At 37.2% G+C, this 24,990-nt stretch overlaps 1 protein-coding gene across 2 annotated transcripts; it reads left to right on the forward strand.

Moving 5' to 3' along the window:
* The first annotated feature begins 2,777 nt into the window (after positions 1–2,777).
* LOC306887871 (U4/U6 small nuclear ribonucleoprotein Prp3-like) lies at positions 2,778–24,990 on the forward strand. Of its 2 annotated transcripts, none has more exons than XM_079445874.1 (17): positions 2,778–3,033; positions 3,855–4,012; positions 13,023–13,153; positions 14,459–14,614; positions 14,881–14,967; positions 17,915–18,174; positions 18,284–18,402; positions 18,478–18,665; positions 18,769–18,935; positions 19,222–19,304; positions 19,427–19,570; positions 19,802–19,901; positions 20,976–21,089; positions 22,960–23,078; positions 23,187–23,264; positions 23,370–23,431; positions 23,667–24,990. In XM_079445874.1, exons 2-17 carry the CDS (start codon positions 3,868–3,870, stop codon positions 23,814–23,816), a joined length of 2,103 nt encoding a protein of 700 aa, XP_079302000.1. In that variant the 5' UTR covers positions 2,778–3,033; positions 3,855–3,867; the 3' UTR covers positions 23,817–24,990. The 2 variants fall into 2 exon arrangements, with proteins under 2 accessions (XP_079302000.1, XP_079302001.1); XM_079445875.1 differs by having other exon boundaries at positions 2,821–3,033; positions 17,936–18,174.

The following is a 24,990-nucleotide window of genomic DNA, read 5'->3' on the forward strand; positions in this document are numbered from 1 at the left end:
CCAGGTTTTGGTTTATTTAAATCACTGCAACTTCTACACAGAAGCAGAATTTGTACTCCACCAAGATCACACACATCCACACTCTGGACATTTACATATGAACACTTTCACTATACATGCATTTACAGAAAATCAACACATTATATATGCCGCATAAATACATAACCATGCATGCAAATCTTCATATACAAAAACTCACTACGCATTTTTCCAAATCTGAAATAAAGCATGCCATGCACACACTCTCTTTGACACACACCCACATGCACATAGACACCCCTCCCCTCTTGTATCCAAGCAGTTTTAGGCAGAGAGCAACCCATACTACCCCCACCCCCAAACCTCCTTCCTACTGCCACACCATCTCCATCTGCCCCTCTTCTCCTCTATTGGAGGACAGAAACTAGGGGCAAATAGCAAGGGGAGGGTGTGGAGAATGTATTGCTTGTGTCTTGTGTGTGTAGTACACACTGTAGGACATTTAAGGGAAGAGAAGGTTACTTCATATTATTTTGGAATCCTTGAATGATGACATTTTATGCAACTAGAAGAATTTCCAATGCGCAAAATGCAAATATATTTTGCATGTACAGAAAACAATCTTTTTTTTACGTTTTCAAAAATGTTTTACTAAAATTGCAGATTTTAAAATGAACAGAATAATATTAATAACAGAAATTACAAAAATGAATTGGGGTAAACTGCTGGGATTATCGTGTATGTCTGGAGGAGAATGGGTTGGATAAAAGTGGAGTGGATGATGTGCTTACTCACTCATAATGCCTGACTCTATCGAGTCTGTCTCTCTCCCCCTGCTGTGTTCATTCAGAGCGCTCCATTAGTACTCACGCAAGCTGCCCACACACACATTCAGCAACACTGCTGTCACAAACAAATGCATAATTAAATCACACATGCACAGACTTCCCCATAAAATAATGAGAAAAAAACATACAATAATATAGCATTAATTTACACTAACTGCATAACAACATATTACTCATATTTATCACAATATTCACAATTATTAGTGTAGAAGTGAATTGTTTTACAGATAGTAGAAGAAAGTGAAATGGTTGTTGATTGGCTGTAGTGGCATCTCTTTAATTTGGCACGTGCTTGGCTGTGGTTTCGTTCCATGCTACGGTGCTTCACATTCATAACCCACATACACACTAGCATTTGAATTAATTAAAGAAACATGGTAATGCACTTGACTGCTTTTTTTTTTTTTTTTTCAGGTACTGACTTGCATAATGTGTAAAACAATAAGCATGGTTCACCATTGACAAATCTCAGTCATTCAGGAGAGTTGCACAAAGCTATCCAACCAAATTTTCCGAATGGCTTGTCCTGTATAGAGTGACAGGAATGCTAGAGCCTATTAGCATCTCAGGCCAAAGAAACAACCTAGATTGAGTCCATTACAGTAATAGTAAAATCCTAATTTCTTAAAGTAGATGTGGTTCTTTATTTTAATAGAAAATAATCTCATTCTTCACTGTCATTATTATTTTACAGTAATACAATTTAAGCAATGTCATTTATTACAAAATAAAAGAAAATATAACTAGACAATCAGAATCGTCATTAAATTTGCTTTGTAATTCAGAAGAGAGAAAGAGAGCTAAACGTGGACAGACGGAATATGTGTTGGTTTTAGTAAAACAGTATTTGAGTAATCAAATCACTTTATGCTCTTCGAGCCACATGCATTAGCATGATTGATATAGTCTATGCTACCAGGCATTATCTGTTCTTAACTGAGTGATGATTGTGACACCCTGTGAGTTCTGAGCTGTGTGTATGAAGTTGTGCAGCGTGTTATCATTTTTCTTCTTCCAGTAAGGTGAAGGGTGAAGGTGGTAAGTGATACTTTTTAGTGAACAACATACTCCAATTTCCCGGCTTGGCTGTATTTGGGCCAGCGCACGTGTGTGTGTGTGTGTGTCTATTGTGTATTTGGGACAACAGTCCCCTATGAGTGTATAAATGTGTCTGTGTGTATGTGGTGTTATTGAGTTAGTTTGACTATATCAGTTACATCTTATCTGTCCTTGATCTAACACATCTACAGAGAGACTAATTAGTAAAGCCAGACAGATAATATATATATATATATATAAACAAATTAAGACTATTGCCATTACTAAAAAGAAGCTAAAGCTGTATGCTAGGCTGTTTTAGTTGCTGTTTGTTTAATAGAAAATCATATAGTACAGAGGTCTTCAATCCTGCTCCTGGGGACCTGCTCTCCTGGAAAGTTTATTTCCAGCCGGCTTCAGCACACCTGCCGGCCATGTTCAAGCAGTCTTGAGGAGCTTGATTGGCCGCTTCAGGTGTGTTTGATTATGGCTGTAGCTAAACTCTTCAGGATAGTGGATCCCCAGGAACATGATCAATATAATTCTCATTTCCTTCCTAAAAACAAACAAAAAAAACAAAACAAGGGTTTTTGCAGAAATTACATTTGTGAATACGCAATTTAGCAGGTAACAAATAAGATGTAACAATAACATGCCAAATAATACATATTTCCATAACAAAAAGCGATTGTCAATATTTTCTACAATAAAATCACAGACATTTGATTTTGTCAATTTTTTTTACAAAAGGGCAATGCCAAAACAAATGTCCCACAGTTTAAGGGCAAAAGGAGCAACTAAAATCAGTATCAGATTTAAATTTGACCAAACAATATTTGGCTGGGTAAAACCCATAGTCTATGGTAAAACCTATATAAATCAAATAACTCCAGGTCGACAGAGAGCAGTAGTGTGACTGGCGTAAATGCGTGGCTTTCCGGCGGAAGTGTTCACCAGAGACTTCCGTTTCCGTTTCGTCGTTAGAAAACGTTCAGCGGACACCAAGGGAGTAGAGAAGTCGAGAAACATTTCAGAGTATTTTGTAGCCTTAAATAACTATCAGGTTATTTTTATCAACGTAATTTGGTGTGGCGAAAGAAAAAAACGAGAGTTAAATAGTAGCGAAGAAACTCTTTAGGCCGCTGTAAACAGCTGAAGAAAGTGAGAGGTAAGTGTTTATGTTGAGGTTCGATGCGTTTGCTACCGAAACCCTTCTTTAAAACATTATCATGGTAATAATAACATCTGTCACAATGTTATAGTTGCTACAGTTGTAGTTGTTACTGTAATAAAATGTAGCAATTTGGTAACCACGACTGTTATAATCAGAGTATTACACAAAATAAATGTTCGGGCATAACACTAACTATAGCAGCGGTAGGCGAGCTCGGTCCTAGAGAGCCGCAGTCCTCCAGAGTTCAGCTGAATTATACAAACTATAGCTATTTTTGCGATGCCTTGGCTTCTTTGAAAACTTATTACGGGTTAAACAGGCCTCGTATGATCTCTTGAGGCTAAATAACGTTACACCATTGAACTGAATCATGCATCGATTTATTGCACTGATTCGAAGTCAGACTGATTACCATATAATGTTTGAAAGAATGGTTTTTGATTCTGTTTCAATTCTGCATATTTATATTAGAAATCCTTTTTTTGTGTGTGATTTTGCGACTACATCTATCAATTCAAAGTGTGTTTAGTGAATTGGAGCTGTCAGAAAGTGGATTGTGGAGAATGTATATTTGTGCATACATCAGTTTTAATCACATTTATAAATAATGCTAAACATTTTCCTACTGTGAGGCATAATTTGTCATTGAAGATGTGTAAACTGGAAAACGCTCAAAGAAGAACATTGAGAACAATTACAGACAGCTCTTTGTAAAGGAGTGCAACTAAACCATAAGACTTATCTATTAATGTGAAACTAATCATATACTAAAGCAAGTTTATGATAATATTAGTTTTGCATTTTGTTTTTGTTAGATTTTCCCCCAGCATGTCTCTGCCCAAGCGTGAGGTTGATGAGCTGAGGCCATGGGTGGAACGCACAGTAAAGAAGGTCCTTGGTTTTTCTGAACCCACTGTGGTCACAGCAGCGTTACATTGTGTAGGAAAAGGCCTGGACAAAAGAAAAACCACAGGTAAGAATCTCAATTTGTAGATGTCTAGTACAGATATAATGATGGTAGTTCTACTTTAGGGGAGAATGTCTGGATAGATGGAAGAAACAGTCAGTTACACCAGTTGGAAAAGTTTCTTCCTAAAGACTTTTTTTTTTTTTTTTTTTTTTTTTTTTTTTTTTTTTTTTTTTTAATTACTTGTGCAGTGATTTCCAGTTTATATATGCACCCCTAGTGTCACACACACACACTAGGGGTGCACCGATCAGGATTTTTGAGGCCTATCACAGAATGCAGCATCTGCCCGATTCGATCACCGATACCGATCTTTTTAAAGCCTTCTTTTTATCATGTATAATTATTTATAGTGATGATCCAATCAAGGTTTTTAGACATTTATTCAGGACCTGAATTAAATTTTTGAAAATGAATTCCCCTCTTAGGTGACTCTTGTGAGAGGGGATTTTTTTAATTTGAGGTTTTTTTTTTTGTTGTTGACATTTTTCAAAAATATATATTTATCTCACCTAAATGTTTGATCATGCAGTGCATTTTTGTTTTTGACAATCGTGCAATTGTGGCACAATAGCTTACACACAGCACAAGCCTGATTTCATGAGCTGTATGTGAGGTGGTGTTACACCAGGTTCACACATACTCCGTTTGCAGTACGTATGCAGTCCATGTTCGGTACTTAAGCAGTGCAGAAGCAGCACCGACTCTCATTGTGCTTTCACACAGGAGTGTGCTAATGATTTGTGTCTGTTTACTAAAAACACAACATTTATCCATTATTTTGATTTCAAAGCCAAACATTACTAAAATGCTTTTTCAGCATTGATTCTTTTTTTACACCGTACAGTAATAGTCCTTCATATACGTGTTTAAACAATAAATATAAGAAACACATTATTCAATGCTTTTAACTTTTGCATTTACTTATTTATATATTATATATGATTTATATATTAAGTTGCTCAAGCAAGTGACAAAACATTTAGCTACTTTTAAGTTATCAGAAACATAAATTAAAACTTACCATTGACAGAAACAGTCAGCTCTACTGCCTTTTCTTTTGCATTTAAATCTTTATTACAAGCAATCATGCGGTTCATAAAAAACTTTGTGTTCCTTCCTCCACGAGTGCCATCTATTATTGCCTTGTTTATCTAAAAGTGCTCTTTTTCTTTAAACCTAGCCAAAAAGCGTGTTGACTGTGAAACACGGTAGACTTTAACTATATGCTTCTATGGTGTAATAACTGCATTGTCGTGTCAATCCATGTTCACATTTACTGCAAACAATGCGCTGTTACTTTAATTCAAAAGGACTTAACCTGGCATTATGTGTGTGCGCTGCCAGTGTGCAAGAGCACACGGAGAGCGCGCGAGCACTGAATGGTTTAAACAATGGCAAGAATTAAAAAGAAATGCAATTTATAAACTTTCGTGACACTGCCTCGATTGTGCAAGTTACAGTTGACCTATCGGTAAGCCCCTCCCCTCGAATGCAGACTAGCCAATGGCAGTCGAGTATCAGTTGCACAGGGAACGGAACTCTGACATCTTTAGGTTTCAGCGCCATAGAGAAACATTGGAAGAGCCTAAGCTCGCATTAGTTTTATGGGGTTTATGCTTCAAAAATGGAAAAGCGATATGCCGGGTGTACTTGTAACACCGATTCCAGGTATCCTAAGAGGATGGGCAATATAATTTATTTTATTACATTTCTTGAATCCAAACAAAACAGAGCAAAATGTCCCAAAGTATTCAACCCCAATACAAATGAAGACAAAAATGTTCTTTTTCTGGTTGTCATACACCCTTTTAAAGCCCTATTCGCAAGGGACTAGTGTTACCTGGTGACCTCCAGTCATTTGTAATAATTGCGGAGGTTGTCTGTGATCTTAATCCCATGCGAATCGGCCATGTCTGTAATTTGTAAAGTAAAAATTCCCCCGCAAATGACCTACCATATTTCGCCGAACCGATGTCCTGTGATAATTGTAGTCTGGTGCGAATCGGCATCTCTGTGATTTGGCCAGCATTTGGCAGGTCGTGTTTCCTGTGCACCCTTTTATCCATCTTTCGCGAAGAATGGAGCTGCGTTGGAGTGTTTGATAGTATTTTGGGTTCTGTCATATCGCTACACCATACAATTTGCAGAAAGAGAAAGCTGAAAAGGTTTAATGTCTTACAAATAAATCAAGCATAAAGCTTGAGATATTATTTTAACCTGGTGAAATGTAAATGACACGGGGCACAAAACTATATTTTCTTTTTTTTTTCAAATCCATCTAATTGGACCATAGAACGGGACTCTCAAAGCCTTGACATCCGGGAGATAAGTCAGTAATTTCGAGTAAAATCACAGGCTTCGTTTATCCCGTGCGAATGCACCACACGAAATTCAGATGTGGGGGGGTAATTTCAAAATCACACATGGTCCCCAGATAATGCTAATCCCGTGCGAATAGGGCTTAAATTACAATTTTCATCTGCTCAAGCAGAACGTTAATGTTATCTTGTGCTTTAGCAAGGCATCTCTGGCTAAAACTATCTAACGTTAAAGCTAGTGAGTCCATGCTAATGTACACAGTCAGTGTAGGTCAAAAACACATAAACGAAGGTCTACATTTCAGTCTCTCTTCATATTAAACTGGTTAAATGTACATTTAATTTAATCGTACCCTGCGATACATGAACAGTGTTGATCGTGCATGTTGTCATCCGCGATTGTGATGACCGACCGTAATATGAGACTTCTCCCGCTTTTTGTGATCTGTTACCCACTGTATTTATTTAAGTATTTTATAAATCCCTCCATGGAATATTTAATTCCCATTTGGTGGCCTTCTGTGTCCAAAATTGTGCAAAAACATAGTGGGACAAGGTTTTCACGCTGCAGCTGTCATTGTAAGACAGTGAGCAACTCCGTTTGTTTGTCCGAGGGAGCAACCGTAACTAAGGGGGGTTTGGTGAGCCACACACAATCTGCCATATTTATCTTCACGCTAGAGCATTTAAAAGCAGCATTAAAGTAAGAAATGTTTTCTTATTACAGCTATAGAAGTTGTTCAGTCCAGAGCAGTGTGATTTTTATTTTATTTTCTGGGTCATATTAACAGCATAGTCAGCAGTATAGGTCATGTATATTACGCTGCTTTCACTTAAAGGCGCAATATGTAAGATGATTTTATTAAAATATCCAAAAACCACTAGAACATTGTTGTTATATATTTATATTATATATTTTGCAGACTTGTGTACTTACATTATCCCAAATGTTTCAACGAATGTTTAAATCCAGAGAAATAAGCAATTTTAACTAGTGACATGGACCGTGTCATTGGGCGAATTCCAAACGGAAGTTAGCCACCCCTATGCCCTACTCCCTTCGAAGGGCAGAGCCCTTTGAAATGAGTTCTTTGAAGGGTGTAGGGCATTACTGTCTCATATAAGCATTTGGAACTCCATTGGCAAAGGGAATGACTGACCAGATGTTACCTTGACAACACTGCGCGTGCGTGCAGCATTCAGCGCTTCATCAGTTTTTGCAAATAAATATTTCTTCTTATTATTAGTTTATTCAAATATACGCTTTTTCAAACTTAACTTGCTTACACTTCTGTCTTAAATCATATTTCAATCTCTGATGAAAAAACATTTTGTATTACATTAATATAAATACAAATTTAATCAGCCTATTTTTAATACTTGTGATTATATGTGAAGTCGAAATCAACACCAACTTTGCTTTAAAATTGTATCGCAAGATCTCCTAACTGAAGATCAAATGATCACAAACGGAAATCACTTCCTTGAAGTGACCATCGCATGTACCCTTCGCTAACGGACTTCTGGAAGGGCCCTTCGTGAAGGGGTTCAGTTGCTCACTTTCGTTTGGAACGTCCCTACAAATACAGGTGATGACTGCATTATAACAGAGCTTTTAAATGCATCTAGTCAACAGCGCTGCTTTATCCCACATAAGCACAACCGGAAGGAGCAGAAGCGGTCAGCTGTGGCATAATAAAAGCTCTGCTGCTTTCGCGCTGTCAAGCTAGTCTCTCATTAACGCTTCGACAGCTTTCAGCCTCACCCTGCTTCATACTACAACGTTAATAAATCTTTAATACATTAGCTCATCCATTGACATGATTTCTGCCCGAGTCCCGAGTCGGATTGCATCAGCTGTGGGGATGAAGACAACTTTCTTTTTTTTTTTTTTTTTTTTTCTTTTTTTTTATTATGAACAATGTCAAACAATAAAAAGCAGTTATAGTACAAAAATACAAAATAATAATAATGATGATAATAATAATAATAATAATAAAAAGAAAATTAAATAATAATAAATAAACAAAAAAAAGTTATAACAAAAATGAATTACTAGACGGGGGTATAAAATAAAATGCATTGCATTCAAAGGAAAATATTAAACCGTTTACAAATTTCAACAGTTTTTAAAGCCTTCTTATTACAAGAATTAGAAATGGTCTCAAAGTAGTTCTGTATGCCAGCAAGCAATATATAAAACAATGGCTTCTGACATGAAAATTGACATTTATGTATAGAAAATGTTTGTTAACAAAATAAGGAGGGATGAAGACATCAACTCCCATGATTCCACACTCAGTCACGCTGTCATCAAACTATGCCTTTGTTTCTTTGTTTGTTTTGAATACGCGCCCTCTAGCGGTGAAAACTTACATATTGTGCCGTTAATACACAGATCTAATATAAACATGCGATTTGTTTCCCAGCTGTTTAACTTCACAGACATAACTAACTAACTGTGTTTTTTTTTTTTAACTTATGCGTGTTTTTAACTTGTGTGTCAAACAGAACTTCTAGTACTCACACATCATGTGACGACCGTTTTCTGTGCACTGCTTCGGATGTATGCACTCAGAAAACCATATATATCAGAACTTTAAACTGATATGGCTTTAAAACGCATGATTTTAGCACGATAGACGTAATAATAAAAACTAAACGGATCTTTTTTTTTGGTAGAGATTAGGGCTGGGCGATATGGCTGAAAACTGTATCACGATATCAGTGTTTCATATCTGTCGATATCGATAATTATTGATATTGCTTTAAGGTGGTACATCAAGTTCGTGGTATTACCAGTCTTGGCGGGGACGACGGTCTTGCATAATTTGCAGACGACATTTGGTCTGACTACGGTCAGACTTATAATATCCAAAAAACTGCCATACTGGCGAGCTGACTTTCTCTTTTATTTACAATTTCCTCGCTCGCTGCGGCACTCATTTTCTGCTTATGAAGTGGAATCCAGCAGACCAGCCAGGTCTGGCTGCAGACGTGCACTCTCAGCCGCGCGTGCGCACTTAGACACGAGACAACGATATGGCGCAACCAAACTGATACTGTTACATGATTGGCTGTTAGCGTGTCACTCCCTACGTTGCTAGGTTACCAGAGAGCGAGTGCCTTTGTTAATGCAACCAAACTTGCTTCGCAACCTTTGTTTTTTTCCGACGAAGAATAAAAAATATCGAGCGTTTTATCGAACACATTTTTTATTGATATCGTTCACGTGTCTATCGCGATACATATCGTTATCGTTTTATCGCCCAGCCCTAGTAGAGATCTGAAATACGATCTGTATTGGCACTGCCCTGTTCTGGAAAAGGGTGTGAGGAGTAGCAGCTCATTTGCATTTAAAGAGACGTGCACAAAAACAGTGTTTCAAATAGTCATTTTCAAAATATAATAAATGATCTGTGGGGTATTTTGAGCTGAAACTTCAGACACATTCTGGGGACACCTGAGACGTATCTTGTAAAAAGGGGCATAATACATTTTATTTAAAGATTTTAAATTAAAGATGTGATTGGAGAGAAATTACCCAATTACAAAGATTTGTAAATGTAACATGATCACGAGAAAGGAAATGTATAAATTATCCAGAGCCTCATAGCATATGCATGTTAAAATCAATTTAATTGGTTTTTAAGATCAAGAATTTATTTATAGTAATGAATTAACATAACACTGAAATTGATAAATATTTTATTACTTTTTGAAACTATAACACATTCTTTATTTGATACATTAGGCAACTGATTTACATGTATTCATTAATCTTTATTGTACACCTGTTTGTGAAGTCATTGTAAAGTAGTTCTAATTTATGTCGATTAGGATGATGATGTGGGATGTTTACAACTGGTGTTGATGGAACTTGAACACCGTTTATGAGCAGAATTACTCATAATGGACCTCATTCATGAAACACGAGCAGAACGAATTTTTGTGTAAATCGTTCGTAAAGCCGTTCTGACATAAATTTTCGGATTCATAAAAATGTTCGTATTTTCAAAACGTTAGTTGCTACGAAAGAAATTTACACCTGCTCCCTACCAGGTGTAAATGGTGCGTAAAACATCCGAATGTTTTGCTCACTGCTGGAGAGATGGCGCTACATTTTAATAAAAATATTTAGGCCTACCTTACATAATCACGTATGTATCACGCAGCATTTTTGTAAAATAATATACAGTAATTATATACAGTATGCTGTGTTTTTGATTTTACTATTATTATGAACACCAGTAATAGAATCTGCAAACTTAACACTTAAGCCTAATTAAATAATTAATTACTTCTGTTAGGGATGTATAATTAGACTTACAATTATTACAAAAATGGTTTTCTATAAAATCGTCAGAATCAGGCATAACAGTAAACATTTGCTATGGCTGATATAGCGCTATTGCTTGATTTGGCAGACAGAACGCTGCATAAAAGACGTATTTTTAGAGACCGTGCAGACTTGCTTGCAGAGAATGATGACTGGTTGATTAGTCGTTTCAGACTACCCAGACCACTTCTTTTGTATTTATGCAATATATTGGAGGCCAAACTCAGAAGGGAAACCAGAAGATCCCACAGCATTCCTGCACACTTGCAGGTGCTGTCCGTGCTTGGTTTTTTGGCAACAGGAACATTCCAGCGGGAGATTGCAGACAGGTCAGGAATATCTCAGTCATCCATGAGTCGCATCATCCCAGATGTTCTTGATGGCCTAATACGGCTACTGCCTCAATATATAAAATTCCCCTATAATCTGGTTCATCAGTTGGAGGTGAAGCAGAGATTCTTTGCAATTGCAAACCTGCCAAATGTCATCGGGGCAATTGACTGCACACATATTCGCATCAAGGCGCCATAAAATGATGCATTTGCATTTCTAAATAGGAAAAACTATCATTCCATCAATGTGCAACTAATTTGTGATGCTAAATGCGCACTACTTAATGTAGTGGCCCGCTGGCCGGGTGGAACCCATGATAGTTTCATCCTTCGGAGCAGACATTTGGACAGTGGTGCAGTTGAAGATGGATGGCTAATTGGTATGTAAACCCTGTTTTTATAAATAACTGTTGGCCTGTTTTAATTTTTCCCTCCCCCCCTCACACTTAGGAGACAGTGGTTATCCCCTGACACCATGGCTTATGACCCCTTTGATAAATCCCCAAAGCCGGCAGGAGCAGGCATACAATGAAGCACACGCAAAAACCCGGTCAGTTGTTGAACGCACAAACGGGATCTTAAAGGGACGCTGACGGTGTTTGGACACATCAGGTGGTACACTATTATACAGACCAGAAAAAGTTTGCAAAATAATACTGGCCTGCTGCGTTCTACACAACATTGCCATGGAACATCTGCCAGACCCAGAGGATATACTTAAACCCGAGCGTGGTATGGTGCCTCCAAGGTCGCCTATCCGAAACATGGTCATACCTGTGGCTGCAGTTGCAAAGCGACAGGAACTAATTCTACATTTCCAGGGGTGTATGTATGCGATTTAAAACAAGCACACAAAATAGTTTCTGTAAAGTTATTTTTTATGTTTAATTACGTCACATATTTCTCGGATGATTGCATTTATTTCCTTTAACGTGTTATTTATTGCCAACACAGCTTCACAAATTTTGTCTTGCTTATCCAGCACTTCTTGACTTAAAACCGTCTGTGCAGAGCCAACACTGCGGGATGGTGCGGAATAGGCTACCGGTCCAGGTGCCGTAGAAGTTATGGGTCTGGTTATCGCTTCAGTGGTCTCATGGCCGGACACAGTTGGCATTTGTCTGTCTTTACAAAGAATAAAAAAAATAAAAATCAGCTGAAAAGTGCATTTCCTCAAATTATTATATCTCTTAGTTTTAACACTTTCAAATTGACCTAAATAGTTTAATAAAACTGTAGCCTTACCACCTGACTGTGGCGAAGTGTTTTCCTGCAAGGGAGGTTCATCACTGTCACCATCGGGAATTATACCTGACAGAGAGGGTTCACCGAGTATACTGATGATGCGTTCATCGCATGCAGATACGTTCGATGATGATGATGGTGGTCCTCCTCCTGTTTGTATACGATTTTGTCGAAATGAAGTAATGCGTTTTTTGCAGTCAAGCTTCATGTCGAACCATTTCCTTTTAACTTCCGGGACAGTTCGATTAACAGATGAAACTGCAATAACAGCATCTGTAATGTGCTGCCAAGATTCCTTTTTTTTTTAGGACCTGATAGTCCAGTATGTACACTTGAAAATAAAATGTTGCGTTTTGAATGCACTTCTGATATTAAAACTTCAATTTCTGCATCTGAGAAATTCTTCTTTTTCATTCGCTTTTGAGAGGACATGATGAAATCCTTATTTTCGTTTCATAATATGATGCCCATATATAGTTGACAGTCGTAATTCATAGGCGGGGATTATGCTAATTGTGAATGAGCGTGCACGAGCGCCCTATTTACCAATGATTGGAATTCATTAACATACGCATGTTTAACTATCAAATCGGACGTTTACGAAGCGTTTGTGAATCCAGAGGAGAGTTTTCGAGAAGGTCTGTTTTACGCGCAAATTACTCGGAATTTACTCCTATATTTACGAATGTTTCATGAATGAGGCCCATTGTGAGTTTCAATGCAGCTGAGAATTCCATGAGGCTCTTTTCATTAAAAGTTATCAATTTTTCTTCTTTTAGACCAGCTGAGGCCGTTTCTTGATGATTCAGCAAGCAGCTTTGTTGAGCGTCTGTTTGAAGCTCTTGAGGAAAGTAGAAACTCCCGTGGCAATAAAGGAGCAGGAGAGAAGAACCGCAAAAGAGAGCTGAAGGTATGGCTTTGTGGGCCTCCTAAATTTATGGTTTCTGAAGGGCATTTGTGGTTTCTGAAATCTTACATTTGAACTAGTTATTGTTGGATCTTGTTTCTCATTTGGCACTGCTCATACTTTACCTGGGGGTAACAATTAATTCTGGCTATTCTTAAACTAATGTTTCACAGTGTACATAGCTAAATCCTGGATTCTTGTTTGCATGTATTTTGTGTCAGTGTTGATGATTGTAAGAACACAGCAGTAAAAAATAGTCAGTTTTGCATAAATTGAGTCTGTTTCTTTTTCTGAAACTGACTAGGGGTGGGCAGTATGACCAAAATCTTATGTCACGAAATAGTTATTTTTAAGACTTAGCTGTTTCACAATTGTGGTATTGTGTTCAATATCACAAACTACTAGTAGCTTAACACAAGGAAAACGACAAGTAAACAGTCTGTAATAAAATAAGAATAAATTACAAGCAAAAAAATACACAAACAGAATAGACCTAAAAGCTTCAAGCACTAGAAATAAGAAATACTATTTGATTTGTATATTTATATAAAAAAAAAACACTGCATAGTTTTTACTGTGTAAATTAAATATAGATTTATTACTCTTTAAAGGGATAGTTCCCCCAAAAATGAAAATTCTGTCATTTACTCACCCTAAAGTAGTTCCATACATGTATGAATTAGTTTGTTCTGCCGAACACAAAGGAAGATATTTTGAAGAAAGTTTGTAACCAGGCTGTTTTGGGGCACCATTGACTTCCATAGTAGGAAAAAAAAATAATACTATGGAAGTCAATGGTGCCCCAGAACTGCTCTGTTTCCCACATTCTTTAGAATATCTTCCTTTGTGATCAGCAGAATAAAAGACATTCATACAGGTTTGGAACTACTTTAGGGTGAGTAAATGACACAATTTAAATTTTTGGGTGAACTATCCCTTTAAGTTACAAAATTGATTCAGTTGAGAGCAGCAAGAAATTATCTCTTTCGTTGTTTTATTAACATTAATGTTAATCAAACATACCAAAATGTAGGCTGCTTATTGTAAAAGGTTTGAAATCATTTGTGTTTAAACTGCAGCACTTAAATGCATTTAGATGACAAGCTTTTGTGATGGCGCAGCATGGAAATGTAACTCTGATACAATAGTCCAAATGATCTACCAGCTGAAAGATTTGGTCTCATGTCACCCACCATGTATAACACCCACCGCTAGAACTGAGACTTAATATAAGGTAGAAGTCATGGTTAAGTAACCTTTCTCTGACTGTATATCTTGTCTTATTTTTCCGTATCTTTCTGTATTTAGGAAGTGTTTGGAGATGAAGTGGAAGGAGTGAAGGATGGAGACGCTGTGGAATCTGTGGTAAAGAAGAAGAGGGTGCCTCGCTTTGAGGAAGTGGAGGAACCAGCTGTTTTACCTGGACCCCCTACAGAGAGTCCTGGCATGCTCACCAAAATGCAGGTAACACGCATATACAGACACATCATCAGTAAAGGTAGACACTAGACACAGAGGTATCTGATGGAACACATACACTGTAATAAAATGTTAACCATTTCATAAAATGAAGTGTGATCACTGTAATATTCAGAACATATAATGACTTGATTGAATAAAACTGATATTACTTAGTGCTGCACAAGTATGACAGAATTGCTCATGTGTTTTTAATTTTTTTTGTATTGCCTGCATCAGTCTTAAGAGTATATGTAATATTGTATCTTCAGATCAAGCAAATGATGGAAGCAGCCACGCGGCAGATTGAGGAGAGAAAGAAACAGCTAAGTTTTGTGGCTCCTGTCCCTATCGTGCAGGTAAAAAAAATACGAAGAACTTGTTTTATGATTGGCCTGTAGGATTTGTGTATTTATAAAAGCACTAGGGAATAAAAAAAAACGTGGTGGAGGGCAATAGAATAAGAGTAGACAATAGGATAATTCTGAGCAATGTTCCCTTTCTGAGCAGAACTTTTCTCTATTGGGCAGACATTTCGGCCACCTGAGCAAAAACATTTTTTATACCAGACCTGTACAGCGCACAGATGTCATTTTTTTTATCATTTCCACAATCGATCATCCTTTAAATTAACGATCAATTAATCGATTAGTCATTAACCTTAATACTGCAAAATGCGTCTATTGCAGTAGCATATAGTCACCGGCATGACAGGATGTGCAAATGCTACTCAAAACGCCAGCTTCCTTACCCGAATGAAAGGGGTTTTTAGTCTAAATAAAAGGCTAGTAGCAGGATCGTAAAATGAATGGATGTGATTGTTCGTTTGATAAAATGAAGAGGGCGTGCCATAGTTACGCACAGGATCATTATTTTGTGGGCTGTTTCGTATTCTGTCACGGAGACCGCTGAATGCGCCTTTTTAAATGGTTTCATGGTGCTCGTTGTTTTATTTTAAAACATCGTCGCAATGTTTGCAATTGACATTATCGGGATTTAAAATAAAATGATCCCAAACGCAAGTACGGCGCGTGGGGCTGTGACGTGCGGTCAGTGATCCGTTTCCAAAACCACCGGTGTTGCAACGGCAAAACACAGTGTTACCCATTTGCAACATTTTAATGCGAGTATTATGACACAAGTGAGGTACAAAGCTTTAATTACAGAAATAATTGGTTAGCAGGCAAATGTTACATCGCGACAATGCTTTTGGATTCATGCCGTTCGAGCGCATGCATACATTTAAATCGAGCTGTATGCGGCTTTGTGTTCTGTTTTGCCAGATGGTCATGAATTTAATATTATTTGTTTCTTTTCCTAAATCCTCACTGTCTCACCCTCTAGGTTCGCAGGTTTATTTTCTTATTTTATTGTTGTTTTAATCACTGTTTTTGCATCTCTTACTGTGGTAAACGTGGGAGGAAATGAAAGATTTGGTGACCATGAATTAAGAATTCGTTACATAAACTGCTCCCGCATTTAAATTCATGTGTTTTCTAGGGAACAAATTAATATGCCGTATGAACGAATTAACAAGTTGTATGAATGAATAGTAGCTATCTGTCCTGCTCGCGTGCGCGCAGCCCTGTCAAAGCGAAGTACCCGATATGCAACAATTATCTAGGGAAATTATAATTGAACATGACTTCTTACTACATTTCAATACAAAAGAACTTGGATCACATTAAAAGCGTAGTTTGTACATTAGTAAATTGACAGTGAAAGGGCTGGGTCACGAAAGTACTCACAGACGTTTGCACGTGTTTTGCGCATGAGCCGCACGCACCCCAAAATTAAACTGCTTAATCGACCATCGATAGCTTTTATCGATTACATCGCTTATCAACAATTAATTGATCACCGATTAATCATTGACATCCCTAGCACACACACACACACAAAAAAGTGTGTAACTTTGAACTTTAATGTGCTATTTATATTTGATTTGACCCTTGATGTAACTAAATGATGTACATTTTAGGTTACCTTAGAATATTTTTTACAGTATTGAACTGCCGTTCAAATGTTTGGGATCAGTACATTTTTTTAAACTTTTTTAAAGAAGTTTCTTAAGCTCATCAAGGCTGTATCTATTTGAAATGTTATTGCAATTTAAAAATAAAAGTTTTCTATTTTAATATACTTTAAAATAAAATTTATTCCTGTAAATCAAGGCTGAATTTTCAGTGTCATTACTCCAGTCTTCAGTGTCACATGATCCTTTCAGAAATCATTCTAATATGCTAATTTATAATCAATGTTGGAAACAGTTGTGCTGCTTAATATTATTTGAGACCTGTTACTTTTTTCAGGATTCTTTGAATATAAAGTTAAAAAGAACAGTGTTTATTCAAAATTATATTAGAAATTGCAATAATATTTCACAATATTGCTGTTTTTTTTCTTTATTTTGATCAAATAAATACAGCCTTGATGAGCTTGAGACTCCATTAAAAAACAAGGTTAATTATTTATTAGGTTTATAATATAGACCTAACATAATATAATATATCAAAACAAACTGAAGCATTTAAACTGAGAACTGTAAGCTCAATATTTTAAAAAAAGTGAATGTGAATTCTTATATAGCTATCTAAATATCCCTATGAAGTACAGTTTGCACAATACACCTGTGTAAGACCGTAAATGTCTCTGAGTTTTGTTACCGTTCTGTGCCCATCATCTGCTATTTCCACCACTTAATTTAGACACTTTTCTTTTTAAAACATGATGACTGTTTATTTCACATGTCATTGCGTTTGCGTTGGCTCACGATTTGAGCTATTTCGTCTGCAACCATTGAAGTATTTGGTTTCTACAGTGACTCGTTTGGCGCACATCACTTTCTATGAAACGGCATTCACCGCCTCTAACTTTATAGCGATATCAACTCTATAACGGTTTTCCCGAGCATTGCAATTCTTTTGCATTTACTAGATTTCAATCAAATGGCTTTCCCAACTCATTTTTGCATGTGCGCGGCCACGGCGGAAGAATTGCGCAGCCGTGCGTGCGCACAGCTTAAAGGGAACATTGATTCTGAGTAAAATACACATTTTTCTAAAATATTTCTTGTTAGACATTAAATGCAGGATTACAAGTAAGACTACGTGTACAGTAAAGAGACTATTGTAGTGGTGTACTTTCACTTTCAGTTTAGTAATTTTAATTTCTTTAAGCAGTCAACAATTATACATTTTTAATTAATATATATATTTTTAGAATTATCATCCAATCAATAGGGCTTTTGCAGAGTTTAAAAAAATTAATAAATCCAAAACTTCTGTTTTCTACCTCACCCCATAGTCTAGATTGATTCCCTCTCAGACAGACTCTAGTGCTCCTGCCAGCCTTCCAGCAGTGGGTGCGAACCAGTCCATCGCTCCCTCCCAGGCTGCTAACTTCATGAATGACGCTATAGAGAAAGCCCGCAAGGCAGCTGAGCTGCAGGCCAAGATCCAGTCCACATTGGCTATGAAACCCGGAATTCTGGGTGCTTTGGGAAACACAGGGCCACATAACCTGGTAGCCCTGGCTAACCTGCATGCCATGGGCATTGCACCACCGTGAGTGTTGTATACATATAAAAATAACAGTTCTTAGAAAGGGCATGTAGACATTTTTGGCATGTTTTAATGTTTAGGAAGTTAAAAGTTTTCTCATATTTGCTTACAGTAAAGTGGAACCACGTGAGATCACAAAGCCAACACCTCTCATTTTGGATGAGCTTGGACGAACTGTTGATGCCAGTGGGAAAGAAGTTGAGCTCACACATCGTATGCCGACTCTAAAAGGTACCATGTGCTGCCACAAAAATATGAATCTCTCACTCTTTGTTGTTACTAATGTTTTTTTTTTTTTTTCTCTAGCCAACATCAGAGCGGTGAAGAGGGAACAATTTCGGCAGCAGTTAAAGGAAAAGCCCAGTGATGACCTGGAATCCACGTCTTACTTTGATCCACGTGTGGCCTTAAACACAGCACAGAGAGCCAAGAGAGGGTTTAGGTTCCATGAACAGGGACGCTTTGAGAAGATCGCCCAGCGCATACGCACAAAGGTGGATTACAGCATGCCTCTTTAGTTTTGACTCTATAAAAACTATAGATTAAAATGGCTTGGAGCAATAACAAGTGAGAAACAATATTATCTTCTGTTATCAGGCTCAGTTGGAGAAACTACAAATGGAGATTGCTCAGGCTGCCAAGAAGACAGGCATACAGGCCTCCACTAAACTGGCTCTTATTGCCCCCAAGAAGGAATTGGGAGACGGGGAGATTCCTCACATAGAGTGGTGGGACTCCTACATTCTGCCGACCCACCTAGAACTGTAAGAGCCTACAGCATTCAGCTTTTCGATGTCAGTAGACAACTATAAATCATGTAAGACAAATTGTATTAGAAATAAATGGTTTTAAAGGAAATGGTTGAGCCAAGTGTAAATTTGACATTTATTTGCCATCATGTCTTTCCAAAGCCATATAACTTTCTTCTTTGAAACAGAATTCAGAGTGACATTTTTCATACAATCTGGCAGTTATGTCATTCCTTTTGATAATTCATAACACAATTTAGGGAAAGTGATCTTATTACATTTCTTCTGTTCTTTTTCTCAGATCTACACATACACAGTTTGATGAGGTGGAGATGCATGGAGTCACCAACCTAGTTGAACACCCAATTCAGATGGCCCCTCCAGGTATTGATACATACATGCACACATCAAAACCTTCTACAAACAGAATCTGGTTGGATTTCAAAAGATTGATCTAACCTTTTCTGTTTCTATTTCTGTCTCTCTCTTTTTGCTTCTCTTTTTAGTGGATCCAGATAAGCCAGTGACTCTGGGTGTGTATTTGACCAAAAAGGAGCAGAAGAAGTTGAGGAGACAAACTCGCAGAGAAGCCCAGAAAGAGTTGCAGGAAAAGGTCCGATTGGGTCTTATGCCCCCACCTGAACCTAAAGGTACATTACCAGCTAGGCACCAGTCACAAAGGAGATTTAAAATATATTTAATGTTAACCTACCAGTCGAAGGTTTGGGTGCACCTGCTCATTCTTTACAGTTTTTTCAGCTTTAGATTTTTCACATCATAACTGAAGAGCATGTTTAAATTTTTATTTTTATATTTTTTCAGTGTAGGAGCTTGATTATAGCTTTGTGCTCTAACTGTCTTATGTTCCTGTTTGTGTGCAGTGCGGATCTCTAATCTGATGAGGGTTTTGGGGACGGAAGCTGTGCAGGACCCCACTAAAGTGGAGGCTCATGTTAGAGCACAAATGGCAAAGAGGCAGAAGTGAGTAATTTCCAATGCACAAAGTATTGATATAAAAAGGGGCTTTCACACTGCGTAGTTCAAAGAACTCAGCATGGTGCTTCCTAGAGTACCAATTTCCCACTCGGGCAGTTTTCCTGGTTGCATTTGCACGAGCAACAGGAAGATGGGAGATGGAATGTAAATGCACAATTTACGCGATTGAAAGAGCATGAAAATCGGACTTAATCTCATATGAAAACTTGTTAAATATCTTCGAGGCTGAGAAAAGAACACAATGCTGCAGACAACAGGTAGCCAAATTCTTTTATGGCTGTTTTCCATATTTTTGGAGTAAATATTTTTACACAGCTTTTTAAATATGTCGGGTAGCTGGAGTTTCGTATGCGTATACTTACGGCACTGATAGTTCCTATAGAACTGTTTTAGACCCTACTCTGAAGTAGGAGCTAATTTAGTTTCCCCAAACAGAGTACCTAGAAGTTATGTTCCTAGTTCCTGCAGTGCGATCAGGCCAAGAAGCAGGAACTTCCGCCAGTGGTTCTAGGAACTATAAAAAGGTTCCTCCTATGTGAAAGCCCCTAAAGCCTCAAGTACCTTATTTTCTGGAAAATAAGTTGCACTAGATTGAATTTGCATTGTTGAGAGCAAGAAAATGGATAATTCACAGCAGTGTATAAGTCACATTTTATTATTATACTCATAATGTTAAACAATGTTGAATAAAATGTGTTGTTTACAAACATTAAAAACATGTATTTTAGTTTCCCTCACTCCACAACAAATCCTTTAGATTTAAAGGTATTCAGAAGAGTAATGAAAAATAAGTAAACAAAAACAAATTTTAAAGGAAAATTGAAACTATGGACCAGTAAACTTGGGCTTGTGTACCTCGTTTCACATACTCTCATTCGGCATGAATCCAAATGTAAGTGTGTGTTTTGTTTGCTTGATGCTAGTTAATTGCATAATATAAGATGCTTTTCATTTCAGATGATTAAAAAAGGAAAAATTCAGTATCCCTTTCAAAGATGATGTCATTTGTTTGCTTTGATGCATTGTGTGCATAGTGTGATGTTCACCGTTTGTGTTCAGAGCCCATGAGGAGGCAAATGCAGCACGCAAACTCACAGCAGAACAACGGAAAGAGAAGAAGGTGAAGAAACTTAAGGAGGATTTGAATCATGGGGTTCACATTGCTGTTTACAGGTACAAAACATGACAAATCTGCTCAAATCTTACATTAAAATGCATTACCATGACACGCTGAGTAAATCACAGACTAAACCGGAGTCTTGTTAGACACAATTATATGTAGTCATCAGAGAATTATGCAGTGACCAAAAATGTCAAACAACCCAAAACTACCTTGTACTGTACTTCACCTTCACTTAGCCCACCAGGTGTCAACTCTTTGCTTACTCTCAACTTTGGGTGTTATTTCAACCAACTGTGGTGTACTCTGAGAGTATTGAAAGAGTACACTTGTTGGAAATGAGTTGGTCTTTGTTTTTTTTCCTTTGTTATTTCCAGTGCTAAATTGATCTCCCCTAGTGAAAAAACATACTAAAATGTATTTGAAATACATTTATTTTGTGCCAAGTATACTATAAATATGTTTACATATTTATGTGCTTAATAAAAATACCCTGCAATTGTACTTTAAGTATACTAAACTGGTATACTTAAAGTCTGCTAAATTGGAACAACTAATTTTGTGCTTAGTGCACTTTGTGCAGAAGTAGTGCTGAGGTCCAACTGAAGGTATACTTAAGTATATTTGGTTTGGCTAAAGTGGAACTACTGCAAGTATACTTCAGGTACACTTTAAAGTGTCATGAAACCCACCTGTTTTGGCACTGGTCTTTCACACTTTGGAAATGGGTGTGTCAAATTGGAAAAGTGGGCGTGAAGAGGGAGAAAACAACCAATAAAATACAGACAAATTAATATTTTTGAACCCTTTTTTTTAATTTTAGGTCTATATCATTGTTTGCTGTGTATCACAATCCATTGTGTCAGACGTACCACTGTATCAGTGCCCTTATGTGCACATTTTATTTTAAGATGTGATATGTGCACATACACTGCTGGTTCATGTTTGGAGCACGAGAGAATATGAAATATGTTCAAAAAACCTGAAACATGTTTGCTCCGGTCCGGATATGAACTATGATCCTCGCAACGAGTGTTGTTTAACACATTGCAGCGTTCAGCGCAGAAACCACTCTCTCATGCATGCTCCACGTGTTGTTACATATTAAATATTGTGGTCATGTTTACAGAGATGAACTGACGGCGCGGAAGCTCTTTCATGTGATTTGAATTCTCCGCTGTAATACAACCTCATGCATAATACAGCGCAGTGATAGGATCATAAGAGTTCATTCTCATGAATAATACTGAGGAAAGCTCCGAAAACTGATGACGTACTCTAGCCACGGCAGCCAATCACTACTCCTAATTAACGTATGTTACTTTTTGTGACACTGGTTCAACTTTGCTTTTTGAACAGGAAGAATGAAATTGCTCCAAAAAACCCCACTTTTCCCTTAATAATAAACGAGTGCTATTGTTTTCACTGATGTGCAACCTGTTCGTATGTTAACATCTCAAACAAATGTGTTTTAGGCTTTTAATGACACTTTAAATATCTTGCATTAAAAGACTGATAACAGAGATCATACAGTCCTTATTAATAGTGATATTAAAATACATTTTAGGCATAATATTAAGAAATGTATTGTGTAATACAGAAATACTCCAAATAAAGTTTAATTAGAATTTTACATCAGTGAGCCTTTAGTGACATTTCAATAAGTATGTTAATGGATTTGAAGTATACTTGGTATGAAATAAATACTTGGTTTTTTTTTTTTTCTTTTTTTTTTTTTTTTTTTTTTTTTTTTACTAGGGTCTCTCCACATTCAATTCAGGTTTTCTTGTTTGATTTCAGTCAACTTTTAATAGCATTGTTCTCACTGCTTGCACACAACAACAATACAGTGTGGCCAGCGATTTTGTTTTGTTTTTTTTTGCTTATTTGTTTACTCAAGTAGTTTATCTGCTTTGCCCTCAGAATCCGAAAGCTGCATAATCCAGCCAAGAAGTTTAAGGTGGAGGCCAATGCAAACCAACTGTACCTCACTGGCACCGTGGTACTTCACAGAGACCTCAACATTGTAGTAGTGGAGGGAGGTGGGTGAAAGTGATTAGAGAATCTCTATAGATGATTCTCTTCACATGTGGTGGTTATTATTTTCAGGATTTTTATTTATCTATTAATTGACTCCTTACTTCCTGAAGGCCCCAAAGCACAGAAGAAATTTAAACGACTGATGTTGAATAGAATTAAATGGGATGAGCCAAATTCCAAGAGAGATGGTAAGGGAATTTAAGAGTGATGGAAGATGAAGATATTTATTGGTCAGACTTTTTTTGAGCTGTGATTTTATAGCTGACATTTGTGACATTCCATGTTTATTTTAGAGCCTCAAGATTCCGATGATGAGGGTTCCAGAAAGAATAATAAATGCACATTGGTTTGGGAGGTAAATGCAAACCAGATATATTCTTATGTAAACCAATGAAACATTTGCCAAAAATTTAGTAGTTTGTCATGGCTCACCATTTGATACAACTTTTATTTTCTTGACCTTTGCATGGTTTTTACTGGCATGCAAGTACGTACTAAGTAATATGAGATATAGTTTTTCTTCCTTTTTCTCATTATGTTTCTTATATGCTTTGTGTACTTATATCATTTTCTCTCTCTCTCTCTCTCAGGGTACAGCCAAGGAACGTAGTTACGGGGAGGTTAAGTTTAAACAGTGTCCAACAGAAAGTATGGCTAGGGAACATTTTAAGAAGCATGGCACTGAGCACTACTGGGACTTGGCTCTGAGTCAGAGTGTTCTGGAGACAACTGACGACTGAGAAACAGACAGAACTCAACAGAAAAAGAAGAATAACAAAGAAACAGTGGAGCCTGTGGCATGTGCATATTTTTCTTTTAATTTTTTTTGAGAGAGAGTGAAGGAAGTGGAATAGACTGACAGAGAGAAACCTGTATATGTAAATATGTTTTGAGTGTGTAAGAGAATGATTGTGTTTTCATACCTGCAATACAAGTGTGCAAGGCTTAAGAACAAGAGCTGGTGTAATGAACTAGGATGTTAACCCTTATGTGTACTGCAGAACTTTACAATGCTGGAAGCTTGATTAAGAGTGGACGCTGGTTTTGTATCTCTTGTAACAGTTTTATTGTTTAGGCTGTGCAGTCTTTGAACTTGTGATTTCTACCTTGGATCCACCTTGTGTGAGTCTTGCATCTTGTGCTTTTCAGTAAATAAGCCTCACTCCAGAAATAAGTTAATTGACACGGTGTAGTTTGTTACTGAATGCACAAACAAGAGTATTGGTTTCTGTATGACACAAAACTGGTCATTCTAGTATGGCTAAAGAATGGAGAAATATTTTTATTTGGCTCAACTATAAATGTCCAACAAGAAGTGACAGAACACAGTTATTTAAATGTACGGCACTTTTTTCTTCTTCCAAAATTTCATGTCATGGATCAAATGTGAAAAGTTCAACTAATCAGATGCCAATGATTATAGGGGAAAAGAAGTATCTTGCTTGTTTGTTGATACAGGCTTGGTTCATTTTATGATATAATATAATTTTAAGTCTGTGTATTTGTTGAAGAGAACAACCTTGGTTATTTCCAGTTCCAAAAATCTAATTTAGTGGTGGTACAACGGTATTTGAACCAGGCATTATTTGTGCAGATGATTCAAAACCTTGTTCCCGGGGCCTGTATCATGAAGCTGGATTAGCTGGCTAGCCAGGTAAATTTCAGTTTAGTTTGCACCAATCCTGGGGTTTAGGTACCATGAAAGTGGCTTGGCTTTTAGCAGCATTCATTGCTTTATGCCTCGTTTCCACTGAGCAGTACGGTACAGTACAGGACGGTACGGTACGGCTAACCCGGATTCAGAACAGTACCCTTTACTTGATAGGCGTGGTGTATTCTGGAAAGTAGCTATCGACGATAAGCACAACTCTGCCTCTTTTATGGCATTTTTTTATGAACAATAATAGCCATTAT

This window comes from Barbus barbus (assembly GCF_936440315.1).
Source record: "Barbus barbus genome assembly, chromosome: 21".
Classification (NCBI taxonomy): domain Eukaryota; kingdom Metazoa; phylum Chordata; class Actinopteri; order Cypriniformes; family Cyprinidae; genus Barbus; species Barbus barbus.

Excerpts from the sequence above, each read along its gene's own strand:
- LOC306887871 (XM_079445874.1), top strand. The coding sequence starts at position 3,868 with ATGTCTCTGCCCAAGCGTGAGGTTGATGAGCTGAGGCCATGGGTGGAA. Across the intron at positions 14,968-17,914 it reads CTCCTGTCCCTATCGTGCAG|TCTAGATTGATTCCCTCTCA; the intron begins GTAAAAAAAATA and ends CTCACCCCATAG. Across the intron at positions 18,403-18,477 it reads TCGTATGCCGACTCTAAAAG|CCAACATCAGAGCGGTGAAG; the intron begins GTACCATGTGCT and ends TTTTTTCTCTAG.